Source organism: Colius striatus, chromosome 10 (assembly GCF_028858725.1).
Source record: "Colius striatus isolate bColStr4 chromosome 10, bColStr4.1.hap1, whole genome shotgun sequence".
NCBI lineage: Eukaryota > Metazoa > Chordata > Aves > Coliiformes > Coliidae > Colius > Colius striatus.
This window is the reverse complement of record NC_084768.1, coordinates 14,044,558-14,060,125: the sequence shown is the minus strand read 5'-3', so window position 1 is coordinate 14,060,125 and position 15,568 is coordinate 14,044,558. Positions and strand designations below refer to the sequence as shown.

General features: G+C 41.0%; 2 protein-coding genes across 8 annotated transcripts in view; both read left to right on the top strand.

Annotated features, from left to right (window-relative positions):
• USP33 (ubiquitin specific peptidase 33) overlaps positions 1 to 6,378 on the top strand; it is a 46,203-nt gene extending 39,825 nt beyond the window's left edge. For all 5 annotated transcript variants that reach the window (XM_062003360.1, XM_062003355.1, XM_062003359.1 and 2 more), the window contains one exon: positions 640 to 6,378. In XM_062003360.1, coding sequence (XP_061859344.1) covers positions 640 to 797 — 158 coding nt within the window. In that variant the 3' untranslated portion in view covers positions 798 to 6,378. The remainder of the gene's footprint in view (positions 1 to 639) is intronic.
• An 8,062-nt stretch (positions 6,379 to 14,440) lies between these two features.
• The window catches only part of ZZZ3 (zinc finger ZZ-type containing 3), a 60,117-nt gene continuing 58,989 nt past the window's right edge, over positions 14,441 to 15,568 (top strand). Inside the window, exon 1 of one of the 3 annotated variants that reach the window (XM_062003407.1) lies at positions 14,441 to 14,584. The gene's annotated coding sequence lies outside the window, so the exon portion shown is untranslated. Of the gene's footprint in view, positions 14,585 to 15,037; positions 15,104 to 15,568 lie in introns of those variants that run through there. The other 2 variants (XM_062003408.1, XM_062003409.1) reach the window with 2 other exon arrangements.

Genomic DNA, 15,568 nt, shown 5'->3' with positions numbered 1-15,568 from the left:
TATAGAAATGACTGTTGGATGCTGACTTGAGACAGGAGAGGGACTTCTAGCCAGAGGAATGGAATTGTAAGCAAAAACTTCAGTCAGTGAATGAAAAGAAAGCAGGCTGATTCATCAGTGCTACATATAAGCGCTAGTGGGGTTGTTCATGTCCTGATAATGGTTTGTCTCTGGAATTCTGAGAATTTCAACGTGATTCTCACACTTTTGTTCTTTACTATCAATACTAATTTGTTTGATGAAACAAGACTCTGAGTCATTGAACTTAACCGTGTAACAATGGGACTGCACATCCTTATATTGAGTAGTCTTTCGCTGTGTACCAGGAGATACCAGTTGTCAGCTTGATTGATAAATATCAGATAAGATGTCTACATTGAACCTGCATGTGTTTTATACTTGAGATATATTAAGTACTGGATAATTTAGAGCAGCTAGCTATAAGACTCAAGTAGTATAAAACTAACACAAAATATGTTATTGTGTTGGGCAGTTGGTACAAGATAAAGCACAAATTCAGCTTAGGATTTTAAATTTTAATCTGTTGGGGTTTTTTTCTTTTTGTATCTGTTCTGGACTTCAAAGAAATAATGAAAGAATTTTTCTAAATAGTAATTAAAATTTTAAAAATGTTTTTAGGTGCAGATTCTGGACAAATATCTGAAGAAACATGGAATTTTCTTCAGTCAATCTATGGTGGAGGTCCAGAGATTATACTCAGACCACCTGTTCCTCCTGTAGAACCTGATATCTTGCAAACAGAGGAGAAGATTGAATTAGAAACCCATGGTCTGTAGCGATTGAGAAAAATATACAAACTTGTAAGGAATCCAACTTCCTTACAAAATGCCCAAAATACATTCCTGAAAGTTTTATTTTCTTATGTCTGTTGGAGGCACAGTTCACTGGGCATTACATTAACTACAGAATAGTAAGTTGAAATACGTGTTACAATTTGTTTAGAGGCTGTATCTTTGTTTTGGAAGGCATGTGGTTTGTACATTTTGGAGTGTTTGGTCAATGGAAAAAAAGTGTAATTTCTGAAATTTTTGGTATAAGTCAAAATCCTGTTCTATCCTTAGACTTGAAAAATAGCTGACAAATTTCAGAGATGTCTAATTACCCTTCTGTTTCCTGATTGGGCTTCTGATATCTACAAACTTAATTGTACAGTCTTGACAAGCCTAGGTATACGGGGAGTATATTTTAAATGGATTGCAATCTGATAAAGAAAAAAGGATTTTAATTTCCTAAATGCTCAGGAAAAAATGATCTCACTTATTTTGCACTGTAAGTATATGAAATGGTAGGATATAACATCCAAATACTTACTGTATTTGAATGGATCAAACATTAGCATAGATTCAATATTGTTTTAGTCAGCAAATGTCATAACTTATTACCTACTAAATTTTACATCTTATTATAGTCTTCTGTAACTCTATAAACCTGGTTATTGTCTTTAATAGTATATGTGACAAAAAGATTTAGTCTTCTCTAGGGTAATGTTTGAGAGCATGAAGTGTGAAATGTAAAATGATTATGGACATGAGTGATATAAATTTCAGAAATTAAATTGTCTGGTCTCTTGAATTACATTCATAAACAGTTCCATTTGAAGGATTTCATGGTATTGTTAAAAATTTTCATTGGCATGATGATCTATAATGTCAGAAGCTGGATAAAATGTATATATTGCAAAACTTTACTGAATGAACCATATTGGAATGCAGAATGGCACTTGCTTTTGTTTTTGCCTGATATTGTTACCAAATAAGCAGCATTATTCAAGGCTGGATCAATAAAAAAAAATAAACTGTGGAAGAGGTGGGGGGGAAAAGCTTTCTTAAATGATTTTCATTTATTACATTAATACAAGAACTTCGGAAGTAGCGCCGTGGTACTGCTCTCACACTCATGTATGTCTTGACCACTTGATATTTAGGTACTGATGGTGACAGTTCTAGTTCCAAAGAAAGAAAATGCCGATATCACATTCTTCTGGATAATTTTATATCTAGTATCAAATCAAACTGGTTTTGAACTTTGTAAAGCACTTAAGCCTTTCTGGTTAAAAAGCCACTTATAAGATTCCTAGAGAGAGTGTCCTTAAATATTAGCTAATGTGCTGTATAGGAGTCAGTTCTGTCTAAATGTAAATCCCACTATTTTCCTCAACCTTCCTGAGAAGAGCTAGAGCAAAAAACAGATCGGTGAAAATCAGAGAGGTAAATGTACAGCAAAATGAAGCTGCTGATTATATGGCTGGTACACAAGGAAAACATTTTTCAGTTTTAAACTATGTTGCAGGAAACTTGGCCAGTCTGTAAACTTTCTGAACTTTTATCTAAGTACTCATCTTTAAATTCCAGAGGAGGTCATAGGACATGGGCAGCTGAGAAGCCTTGCATGTACATAGGTGTGAATGTAAAGAAACACTTAGCAGAGACTTTTAATGTCTGACGATGCATTTGAACAATTTTATATTAGTAGATAAGGCAATGTGAAATTGAGTTGAGGTTACCTGTGGATTTAAGGTAAACACATCACTTACTACCATGGACTCATCTTACTGATTAAAGTTAACTTGCTTCTGAACAGTCAGCAGTAACTTGCCTTGGCCTGCAGAAGACTGTTCTGACTCCTTACCTCCATTTTTTGTTCTTTCTTTTTTTCATATTAGAGTGACTAAGCTAAACTTGGACTTATATTGTCTTAAACTTGTTTTTTTTCCTAAGGTTTTTATCTCATTTGAGCTATTCTTAAGGTTTTCTAATGTACTAAAGCTAAATAACAATGCATATAGGTCTGCATACTTTAGGAAGAATTTTTAATTGGAAACTTGGGAGTATCTCCTTGATTGGAGCACTGTAGCATGGCCAATTTATTATTGTTTGTTTTCACTAATAATCTGGATGGTAGAACAGACTGCCCCTAAAAAACAAGAGAAAAATGGCTCGAGTGTTAGGGACATCAGGTTGTCAGGGGAATGAAGCAGTTCTGAGCCGAGTATTCTGGGTATTATAGCATATCAGATGAAGAGTTAAAATCCAGTGATACTGATAAAAAATGTTCTGGGTAATAGTAAAAGCATCAGATGTGAGGCACAGGAGGTAATTATTCTGCTCTACTTGGTGCTGTGCTTATTGTGAGATGTCATTGGTACTGTTCCCAATTTTGGATGTTATATGATGATAGATACAAGTTGAGGAGAGGTTATTTGAGAGAAGAACAAGACTCATTGTTGAAAACAAAGTTGTTCTCTTGCTTAAAAGAGTGTGGAAGGTGCAAGACTTCCAATGTGAAAATAGCTGCTGGGTACAAGTGAGCAGTTTTTCCAAATGAGTAGAGATATTTGCCTCAGCTTTAGCAATGGTGACTTGTGCTGAGTTTAGGTAGCCTATTTGAAATTTAGAAATCTAGCAGTTTTGTCAGCCTTTTCTGCTATGTGTCTGGGACTTCTTAGTTAAGCACAAACTTAAACTGTGATGCACCCAGATCAGCAACAAGATAGTTCAAAACAGGAGAGTTTGTGAAACCACTGCAGTAAAAGGCATCTTCACGCTACAACTGTTTGTCATGCTTAGAAAACAAAAACCCCTGAGTTTGCAGAGATTAAATAGATGTGTTTGTGTTTAAGACAGACGGTTCTAAAGGAATATCTATCTTGCTTTTATTCCTTTGAGAGCTCTACAAGGGATTTTATGCCACAGAAATGGAAGTAGCCTTTTAAAGCAAGACAGTGTGGGAGAACTCCAGATGGATGGCTTGTGTATGCTGGAGGGAAGGCAGCAATTCACACACTAGCTAAAGAAGCAGCCTTTACTGTGAAGAGCTGTCTGATTTGCAGCAAAGAAAGAATGCATCTCAGGAAAGAGCTGTGGAAATTATTTTTTTCCATTAGCCTTTCACCAGACTATTTGGATTCTTTGTTCATATTTTTCCAGTTGAGGAAACACAGCGATGTGTTTGAGTGCCAGGGAAGCTGTCATGTCAAGAAGGGAAAATCCAGTGAAGTCCTTGTTTACAGGCCTGGGAATCTAGATTTGAGCTTTTGAAAGCTTGTTTTTCAGTCTGGTAACTTTATTTCTCCCTTCTGGGGAAAATTCCATGGTGGGTATGGGGGACTTAACAGCTCAAAGCTTGATTTCTCTAAATTTTTGAAGGTGTTCTGTTTTTTTACAAATAGTATAGTATTGTAGTTTTATAGTTCATCTGAACCCCAAACAGCGAGGAGAGTGCTTTAGATATTCTGTGATGTAGCTGAAGAGCATAACTGATTCTGAGGTGACAGCTAAGTAGTCTATATGCCTAGCTGTAAAATTTTGCCATGTTATGCTTTTACTGACTTAAAGGCCAGTCTTTCCTGTCCCTGGAACATTAGGAAATGAAGGAAGTTCTGAAGATATTCCATGTTAACTTGGGTAGTCCAGAAAGCTGTTTCTGCAAAGATAACCTGAATTATCCCTAGACACAGGACTACATGTAGAAAGAGATACAGGTAACTACATGTAATATAATTCTCTAGTTTCTTAATTGAACTGTGGCTGGAGGCACTACAGTAATTATTCTTGTTTCTATGTTGGACTAGTGACCTTGAGTAGATATATCCGATTAAAGGTTATTTTTTGTTTTTAAATAGATAAATGATACTCAACTGACTGCTGTAATGGGTGTTAGCTTTCCCATCAGTAACGGACAGAAAGTTTGCTAGGTAAGTTACTCTTCAATAATACACTGTTCAAAAGCTGTAGCAAGGCACAATGGAAAAAGGCAAAAGCTATTTTTATTAATTCATATAAAACAAACTCAGAACCATTTTAACAACTCTGCATATTTTATTTAAATACTGTTGTAACTGTGAGCCATTGATCTGTCTGAATGCAGCAAAGACATTTTTTAAGGTATCCTCTAATATCTATTGACCAAATCTGCTGTATGGCAAGTGCTCTGGTGAGACACTGCAAACCTGACAAATCTGAATTCAAAGAAGCAGAGACATTGTTGCTACACGTCCCTGACAATGGTAAAAAAATGTTTCATTTCAATTTTGCTGCTCTAAGTGTTGTACTATGATTAGTACACCTGCTACATGCAGCTGGGTCAATGGAAGCTAATTTATTTTGTGGGTTTTTTAAAAGTTAATTAATCTATTTCATCTTAGTGATATCATATTTGGTCTGGAAGTTCTAGTCTGTTTAGCTTTGCTTGGGAGTCACATAGTCAAGTGGGAATGCTTACCGTCCTATCAACAGAGCTATGCTGATATGAACTATACAAATAGAGATGTTGGAAGATTGGAGATAACAAATAATGCATTAGACCCTCCTCTGGAGGGTAAATGTGTTGTACTCTTAGAATTCTGTTCATCCAGCAGAGTGTAACACTCAGTGATATATGAAAGAATTTATATTTAGAGTCTTTTGTAAATTCATTTGGCCCTGTATTTTGGTCGAGAGCCCCAAAGCAAGGTAATTTCATATAAGTATGTTGCATCAGTGATATGTCCCACTTATACCAGCATATAGGATATCAGCATTAAGCATTAGAAATATATTTGGCTATAAAATATATTACATGCATGAAGCAGTTTTCATTGGCAGACCCAAATTAAACATGTCTGGTGTAATTTGATGTGATATGCTAATGCATTATGTAAGAATATGGCTTCTCAGATTCACTGTATATTCACTTATATAGTGATTGGCTTTTTGTAACACAAGACATCCTAGGTTTTCTTAAAAGGGCTAAAGCCAGGAAGTTTCTTTCAAAGTAGTAGTAGTATAGGCATTTATTTATAATGGTACTGCTAACATTTGGCTTTAATTGATAAATTATCCTGTTGTTCATCACTGAAGTTCATTTGGAAAAATCAGACCTGAGATTTGGAAAATTTCCAGGAAAACTTAGCAGATTATGTCTGTCCAAAGGGGCAACTGGTTTCTTCATGTTTGCCATACAACTATTTTATACTGAGCTAAGAAAATTCTGTTCCATTTTGAATTCCATATATACATCTGGCTTAGTGCAGTCTAAGCAGTTTTCTCACTGAAAACCTTTCAGCTCTTCATTTTGCCCAGGAAATGAGTAAAACAACTAGGCTTTTTCATTTTTCGAAACAGATGGCTTTTCTGGCTTCCCTCTCTATTTAAGCCATCCAGAGCTGACAATTAGTAGCAGGAAGCAAAATAAGAGTTCTAGATTTCTGAAGTGTCATAAAGAAAGACAAATCACTTTCAGTGTTATTTCACAGAAATTATCTGGTTGCAAACAAATTTCGTTTATATTAAATCTTCTGCCTTCAAAATCTGAGTAGATTAGGAAACAACCTTGTTCAATAAAAAAAAATTAAAAGCGCTATTCTCACTAACAATGAAAAGTACAACTTGTTTTCTTTAATATATTCTATTTTTTATATATAACTGTTTAAAACATATGATTTGTGGTAAGAATAGCTTCAGCCTAGCTTTCAGCTGTTCAACGAGGTGTTTCGTCACTAAAAAAAAGTGTGAACACTGCCACACAAAAAGAGAAAATGTCATCTGGTTATAATACACTTAATATTATAGCTTGCTTATAATAGCAGAGTCATGTTTTTCACAGAAAGCTAGTATTATTTACTCTATCACAAAACTCTTGTCTTCTAAATATGTGTCAGCTGAGACATGGAGCTAGAAAAAGAAGGTCCATTTGTGAGAAACATATCACTGATGTGTCTGATAGGTTTTATGGACTCTAGTGATGGCATGCCAATTCACTTAATACAAGCTTCCTTACAAGTGTTGTAGATGGGTTTATGTGTGGACTTCAGAAAATACAATAGGAACTTGATCACTCAAGTAGGATGTTTTTAAGATGAATTAGCAAGAAAATTTCAGTTTCTGACTTGTTCCAAGACTAGCTAAAAGGGTAAAATACAAGTTCTGGTGGTAGAAATGAGTGGACATGAGGAAGTAGAGTCAAGAACTTACTGATTATATACCATTATGAAATAAAACTGTCAGTAAAATGTGAAGCTAGAGTAATAGGGATACATGGGTTATTTATGCAGTTTTGATATGCAGATATGCTCATGAATCGCATGTCACTTATTTTTCTTACTAGTCATTTGTTCATCAGCATGGGAAGTGCAAAAATAAAGCAGTCACCATCCAGAGAATGTTTTCATAATATAAATGAAGTTAGGAGATTTCATTTCCAGATACGTTCCTTCTTTCTCACTCGGAACTCACAAAGAACTTATACATTAAGAACTTTACTAAGATACATTTTTGGCATAACTTACCACATGAGAAAGTAAATTGCTTTGTTGAGAATAATAAAGAGGGCAGAGAAGAGGAAGCATTTTATCCTTACAAGTAAGATAAAACTTTGCTTGAAATAAATTATCAGCTGTCCCAAATGAAAAATAGCAATTTTTGTCTCCTCTCACAGGACAATGCCAAGATCTTTTCAGGTTCAATGTTGTTGATTTTTGCCCAGAATTGAATATTTTTCTAGGTGACTAATTTTGTTCCGTCCAATATGTTTTTTGATGTACATGATGAAACAAGATGTCCTGGTTCCCATGGTGATGCATTGCTGCTTTCCCCCCTACTCCCTTCCCCTGGATGCCTGTTAAAATGCCAAACCCAAATGAACAGAGATGCAGTACTTGCTCAGGTTGTGAATGCCTGGTTGTTTCCACCAATGTGAACACTTCTTTAGGACCAGAAGTAAGGTTACTTTAAGATTTTCAGTTACAACAAAAGAAATGCACTCATACATACCATAATGGTAATTGATAGGCAGCTATTCAATTAGACAATATTTTCGGTTACATTTCTAGTCCTGTACTGAGTTTTTTTTATATTTAGACTGACTATACAATTTAACTGTAGAAGCAAGAAATAAGACACTATTTAGCCATGAAAACGGTGTCCGATTTTCTGAATAATTTTTAGTAAAGGAAATGTACCGTGTTTGTTTGTAGTATAATTAATTTGCATTCCAACCAAGCAGGGTAGCAGAGGTAATTTATCTTTGAAACTAGATCAGCAGCAATCTGAACTTCATGTGTGACCTTGACTTTGCATACTCAAGTGCAGAGTCTAGTCTTCCTGAGCTCTTTCTGTAAATATTGAAAAAGGTACAGTAATGGAGGCACTTTCTGGGCTTCTGCTCTGCAAGCCTCCTCCAGAAGATGTTATGTTTCCTGATTGCACTGTTAACCTAAATACAAAAGTGTCTACCCTCCACTCTTGCTTTAAGCGCTGAAGAGAGATCTCTCCTTCTTAAACTCTCAGTGGTGCCAGTGTCCACTCCTGTGCCATGGCCATTAGATTTAAATAAAAATGAATCCTTCACATCCTGTATGAGAGGCCCCTAATCATAAGCTAGACTTGTCTTTAAAAAGCTTTTCTATTTGGGAGAAAAAAAGTGCCTAAAGGCTAAGCAGAAATTTGATAGGCATTTATTTAGTTATGGAGACACCTACATCCTAATGGAAAATTTCTGGTCTGTGTTTTTCTGATTTACATTAAACATAGCACATGCTGTTCATTTTGAGTAACTGTAGAACACTTTTTTGTGGTCTAGGACCTGCTGGATTATACAAGGTAGTCAAAACAGTAACAGATATTTCATGAACTGACCCATCTTTATATATGTTGTACATAATTCAAACTACTAATGCAGAACCACTAATACCTGAGACTGTTCCATACATATAACAGAGAAATTTGTAAAGGAGAAGATAAAAACACAAGTGATTGTTTGGATAGGAGTTCATAACATCTGTAAGGAGTAAAAAATCCACAGCAATATAACTAACTCTTAAAATCAGTGCTGGTATGAACACCTCCAGTAAGGTAAACTGTTAATGTGGACTTCAATTTTTCACTCACTTTAGGCTGAAACACCAATGCCCACATACGTCCATCTCCCACTCTAATCCCATTTAGTCAAAATTTCCCTATCTTGCATATGTTAAATCTTCTAGAACCTGGAAGTCTCTGGACTTCAGTTTTTTTGAAGACTCAGTTAAAGTTTAACAGCTCTAATAAGATGCTCAAAATAACTGAAATAAGGCAAATAAATACAGTGGATTGAAATATTTTAGCCATCAATATTTCAGTTTTGAAATCTAAAACCTCACTCTTGAGCATTAAAACTAGTAAGGAGAATATGTTCTGAAAAACAAGGAGCTTCCTTCTTGGTATACTGTTTTTATGTTTACAGAGTTCTCACCTGGAATAGTTTTTTTTAAAATAGGGCACTACAGCCATAGTAATTGTTTTAGACCTAGGTGACTTTGAAGCCTTTGCTGAAGTTAGAAAAAGCCATTTAAATGGCAAATGTGTGATAATAAAAATTTTAATGCGTGAGGAATGGTTATATATTGTATTGAATATAGTCTAATTATTAAAAATAAGTATCAAGATCTACTTAACATTTTAGACCAATTTGAATTAGATTGTCCATACTTTACAGTCATAAAGGAAATACACTTAACTTCCTAAATTCATGTAAGTTTTGCAATTTGCAACTTGCTTTTTCAGCAGGGAATATGACACTTTTCAGTAATCAAAATCAACTCTGCAGTGGGCTTTGTGGGTTGTAAAACTCTTAAATTGTCTACTGTACGTACATATTCTTTTTCAATTACTGGAGATTGTTCTGTTTAATAAAGAGCTAAAACTTTTATTTCCTCCTACCTTGTTCCTACAAAGAAAGCAAACTGTCATAAAAACAGGCATTCTGAATTTATGGATGGATGAATTTTGCGTAGATATTGGACAAGATGACTGCTTACAATAGTGTGCAATTTACCACAATTGTGTATTTTTATTTCATTTATGGTGTTAGTAATTTTTTATTTTTGATATGCTGACTTCCACAACTGTAAAGTCTTTGTCCAAGTGGTATTTGAGGTAGCAGAAATATTATTGGAAACATGCATTTTGTTACTATGTTAATGAATTGATAAATGGTATTGCAAACTTTAGTAGGTGTGGCAAAAAGCCTGTGATGTAAACTGATGTTGTAGTTTAGTCCCATCCAGGAACAAAGAACCACAATCAGCCATAAGTACTGAGGGCCAACACCCTAACGACAGGAAGAGCTCACTTGCCATTTATGGTTCCAGGACAAACACACAGGACTACTCAACTTGGGGAAGAAAATAGGAATTAATTTATTCCACCACCAACCAAAAACATAAAATCCCAAAACATAAGAGAAAACAACACAGACTAGTACAATAGTGAGGAGCACAACTCGCCCTTTAAGACCACTTTCTCCCTCTCCTCTTCCACTGCAGATTTCCTTTCTTAAATAGTGATGGCAGAGGCAGCAGCTTGGCTTGGCCAGGCTAGAGGTGGGTCCACCTCAGAGCTGGGGCAAGTTTTGGGAACTGCTTCTGGGGATCAGCACGGCAGCCCCCTCCCACAGCTGCTCCACACCAACCCAAGACAACTGACAGCTGTACCTGAGGCAGTAGCATTTGTCTTCAGACAGAATTATTTTTTTAAAAAGTTTATACAAATCAATTGTGTTTCTCTAAAGCATTTTGATTCAGGATAAAACCACTGAAAACGCTTTGTTGTTGATGAGGATCTTCAGGGAAATCTAGCCTTTCCCATACTTGTCCTTTACATATAGTGTCATGAATAGGAAAAAAAATAAAATATGTAGTGCTCTTCAGGGAATAGAGCAGGCACAACTGACCAAAACTGAGGGCCTGTAACAAAACATGAAGTGTTTCTGTGTAAGGATGCATGTTTAAGCAGAAAGTGGTCTTAGCACCGATAAATTATTTATTTTTTCTTTTAGCTCAACAAAACCTTCCCTTTTCTTATTTTCTGTAACTCCTGTTGGAATTTTTATTCTCAAGAATGCAAATGGTTTTTCTTTTTTTCTTTCAGAGATATGTAAATACAAAAAATCCAAAATGCCACTTATAAAGTAGGTTTGTAGTACCTACAAACACAATGGAGATGGTAATCAGTGCAGAGACATCTTAGTGTTGCATCAAACCAACTGCCATGCAATCCACGATGGTTTATTACGTTTAGGTCACACTGTAGGAGTTGACCCTACTGAACCTAAGCTGGCTTTTAGGAACATTGTCTCTGCTTATGTCCAAAGCTTACTCTGCAGCCACCCAAGTAATTCCACATAACCTGTCAGTCCAATATGGCTTCCCTTGAGTCAGAACAACTGAGCCTGAGTGAAACTCGAGATTAATTCAGCTATAATCTTCCTCATCCTTTTTAAGAGTTAGTGTCGATCTAGAGCTGCAGCCAAGAACATAAGCCCTGATTTTAACTGCAGTGTTGGGTAGTCAGCAATAATAGCTTGTTAATGCTGTTCTAGGGTCATGGTGTAAAGACAGCTGTCCAGAAGTAACCTAGATGTCCTTAGGATCAGCTTCTCAATTGTGCTGAGTTGTAAGGAGTGAACTTTGTTAATCTTTTATCTGAAAAAAAAAAAAATCACATTTGATGTGATCTAATAATAGGAGAAGCAATTAAGCTACTACTTTATGGATTAAGAGAGGCAGAAATAGTGATGCTGCTGCTGAAAGTATGAGACATGTAACACCTTCAAAGCTGGACCTTGTGGTCTCCAGGGGCAGTTCTCCACATATGAACTGAGGTTTCAGTGCTGTGAAAGGATATAAAGTATCTTAGCTCCTGATTTTGTAGGAAGTACTGATTTGCGGGAGCAGGGCTGATCTAGTATTCTTTAGCTTGTTCCAATGTAACATGCTGAAAAGCCATTATTACCACTATATCCCCTTCATCGGAAAAGTGGATTCAGTTTGGTTTTGGGAATTTTTTTCCTACCAGCATTGATAATGCCAGAAAAATTGTTACTGCCCTCTAAATGTGTAACACCCACGGCTGCCCATAATAAATACAACTACCAGTTATTGGTACAAGATAGATGCTGTAGCACAGAGAAAACTGCTCCCACAAGACTAAGGAATGTTATATAGTTTGGATACAAGGGAGGGAGACTGGAAATGAAAATGTATTGGAGAAAGCAAGGTGGTGCTGCTAGGCATGAGCATGTCCCTTTATACTTGGGAATTATTTAAAAGCTGCTATAAAATACTGTGGGGAAGGGGCTTCAGGAGAGCATGAATGGATGGAAAATAGATTTTTGAACTGTGGGGACAACAGAGTGGATATAGAGCCCCAGGCAGCTTCAAACAAATCAGGTTTCTCCAGCTTGAAATGTAAATTCTCTTGGGTGGAGGTCCTAGTTAGTAAACCTGCTTGATCTCACTCCTTACTACACTGCTTTTTTCTTCTTTGCATATTGTTAGTTTTTCTCTGGAAGGTTTGCTGAGCCAAACTACCTTGTAGATACACAATAGCTGGATTCAATCCAGGGAAAAGCGGGGGGCATGTAGAAGTGGGGCAAGAGCTCTCTGGAGTATCACTTTCATTAGCAGGAACCATTACCTGAAACACCACACCATTAACAACAGTTCTCTTTGTTATCCTATCACTAGACATTGCATTCTTAGACAAGGTGGAAAAACACAATATTTAAGTCCTCTTCAGTGAATTCAAGGCAAATCTTCGTGTAGGGTGTGGTTAGACAATATAGTTTGACTGGTTTAATCCTACTGCCAAAAAATTACTGCTTCCAAAAGAGACTGCCTTGTTCCTCCCCTCTACTGGCAACAGTCCCTCACTCCCCCCTCACATGCTGACTCTCTTGTTCCTCTCGTCAGCGAGCCAATGCAGCTTATTTTCTAGCTGAAAGCAAACACACCAGAAACAGGAACAGTTTCTTTGCGATTTAGGAAGTTTGACTGGTTTACTGTGCTTGTAGATGAGCATCAGAGTGGGCAGTGGGAAGGACTGTGGGGCAGGGAAGATGGGGCAAAAGCATGCTGCCTTGTGCGTCAGCAGGCTGTCATGATCAGCTCGGTTCCTCTCCTGCACGCATAAACGGCCATGGGAAAAAACCCCTCAATTGATTTTGCACTGAGGCAGCTGAGAACACTCAGTTCTACCGTGAAAGCAGTAACACTTGTCTGAAACGCAACAGTGTCTTCAGCCACTGCAGCTGTTTAGCTAAGTGAACGTCTTCCTAAATGGATGGCAATCCACAACATTCCTTCTTCAGATTCAGGCCCACAGACACAAGACTGACTACATGAGAAGGATGGCAGGGATTCATAAAAATAAATTTCCTTCTCTCTCCTGTGGGACTTTACTTGTTTTGAATCTGTTTGCAGGAGAAGAATTCCAAGCCAGCAAGAGAGGGAAAAGGGAGAACTGCTAAAGAAAGTGGAAAAGCTACCGAGGTTTCACTGCAGACTGGTATTGCAAAATGAGTGTCTGTATGACTAGATTTGCAATTTAGGCAATTAGGATTTTGTTAAGTAGCAATCGGTTGAATTACTGTGTAGTCAGTACTGTTTTAAAAAGCAATTGAAAATATTCTTGTTTAGTTTTCTGTGTAGGAAAGTGTTTTAGCTTAGAATTTTCTAATGATTCCAAAAGTTACTTATTCTTAATGGAAAGGTTCTTGGAATTTCATAAGCATTTGACAGAAAACATGAATCTTTTGTGTTTCTTGGGTTACACGAAGCTCTTCCAAATGCATTAGTACCAGTGGTATATAATGAAAAAAAACCCACAGGTAGTAGTCTCCCTGTAGAAGTACAGATGTAAATATGGTATTAGAGCCAGCTGCGTGCATTAAGTAACCTAATCACATACACAATAGTGGTGGCACCAACAATGAGAAATCTGAAAGCATGATTAGTTAATTTTTAGTCATAATCTAGAGAGTTGGAGTACCCGAGGGCACGTGGTCCTAGAGGCAGTTACAAGGGAGAAAGTTGAGAACGAGCACTGGAAGGGTTCAGGAGCTGCGAGAAAACGGCCCCACTGTTTGGGCACAAAAAGTGGAGGCAGACAAGGGGACTCGCAGAGGCAAGAACGGCCTCGTACGACCTGGGAAGCAGCACTTCCAGTCAGCAGGGCTCTTGCCCGAGTCGCGCTCCCCGTGCCCCTTCCATGCCGCAGCAAACCTGCAAGTCACCAGGCGTCGCCCGGCTGCTACCGCTGCCGGCGGTAGAGCAGCCCTCCGCAGAGGCGCTGCCCGGCACGGGGGGAGCAGCCGCAGCCGCTTCGGGCCGCGCCGCGTTCTTCCTCCTGCCGCCTCAGCCGCCCGTCCCTCAGGGCGCCCCGCCAGACACCTGCTCCGGCGCACGGGGCGCGACCCGTCCGCCAGCCGCCTCGCGGGCCGGCCCTCCCCTCGGGGTATGCCGGAGCGCAGCGCCGCTCGGCCCCGGCCCCCGCCCGCGAGCAGCGGCCGCCCCCCGGCCGTTGGCCGCAGGCAGGCCGGCCCGGCCGCCTCCGCCCTCTGCCAGCAGGCGGAGCTGCAGGGAGCGGGTCCCTGCCGCAGCGGCTGGAGGGGGAGGGGAAGGAAGCGGAAGGAGCTGCCGCCGCGCTGAGGGGAGCAGGCGCTGTGCGGAGCCGCCGCCGCTGCCTGGTGCGGGCAGCACGGAGGAAGCGAGCCGCATACGGGGCTGCGCGGTCCGGCCGCGCCCGCCGCGCCAAGGAGCGGGCGCCAGGTGAGGGCTCGGGCCCGGGCCCGGCCCCGGGGGAAGGGGGACCCGGATGGTGCCGAGTTCGGAACCCGCGACGGGAGGGGGAAGGAAAAGGAGGAGGAGGAGGGAATGAGAGGGGGGAAGCCCCCACGTGACCAGCGCGTGCGGGGAGGAGGTGGCGGCTCGCGCGCCCCGTTCGAATCAGCTGGCCCGCAGCGGCGCCCCGTGCGCGTGCGCCGCGGCCCCGCCTCCCCCCGCTCCCCCCCCCCCCCCCCAGCGTTACGTGTGCGCGTGAGTGTCCGTGCGCGCTCCCGGCCTGACACCCCGGGGACGGGGACACGTGCGCGACGCCGCGGCCGCCATGTTGGGTCTGAGCTGAGCGCGGGCCGTGCGCGTGCGCGCGCGGCGCCGGGCCGAGTCGCGGGGAGGGGTGGTGACGGGGGGGGACACGGGACGGGAAGGAAATCTCGCGAGGTCACGCGGTCCCTGCGGGAGCGGGACGGCTGCGGGATGGCGGCGCAGCGCTGGGCGTGCTGGGTAATGGTAACGGGGGCCCGGGGGGCGGGGATCCTGGGACCAGCCTCCTCCCCGCCATCGTGCCCCGGGCCACACGGGGAGCGGGGCGGGGTTGGGCGCCCCGGGGAAACGCGACTGGCTCCGCTCCGTTCCCTCCTCCCCCCCCCCCGCCCCGGCCCTGCCCCGCCTCACCTCAGATCACCTCGCGCCTGCCCCTCGCAGTGCCCGGGCCGCGCCGCGGCAGTCCCCCCGCCGCCTCTGGCTCTCCAGAGGAGAGCAGGCGGCCGCGGTGCGGTCCGCGCCGTGTCCCGTTGCTCGCTCCACGCTCTCCCCCGGCACTCCGCCTCTGCTCTTGCGCCCGGAGCCGTCCCGCCACGAGTGCCGGGCCTGCGGGCGGTGTTGTGGGCGCTGGTCCGGGGTTGGCAGTGTGCCCCGCAGAGCCCACTGATGCACCTCCGACTATCCCTCGCTGTCCTGACGCCCGCTGGACCG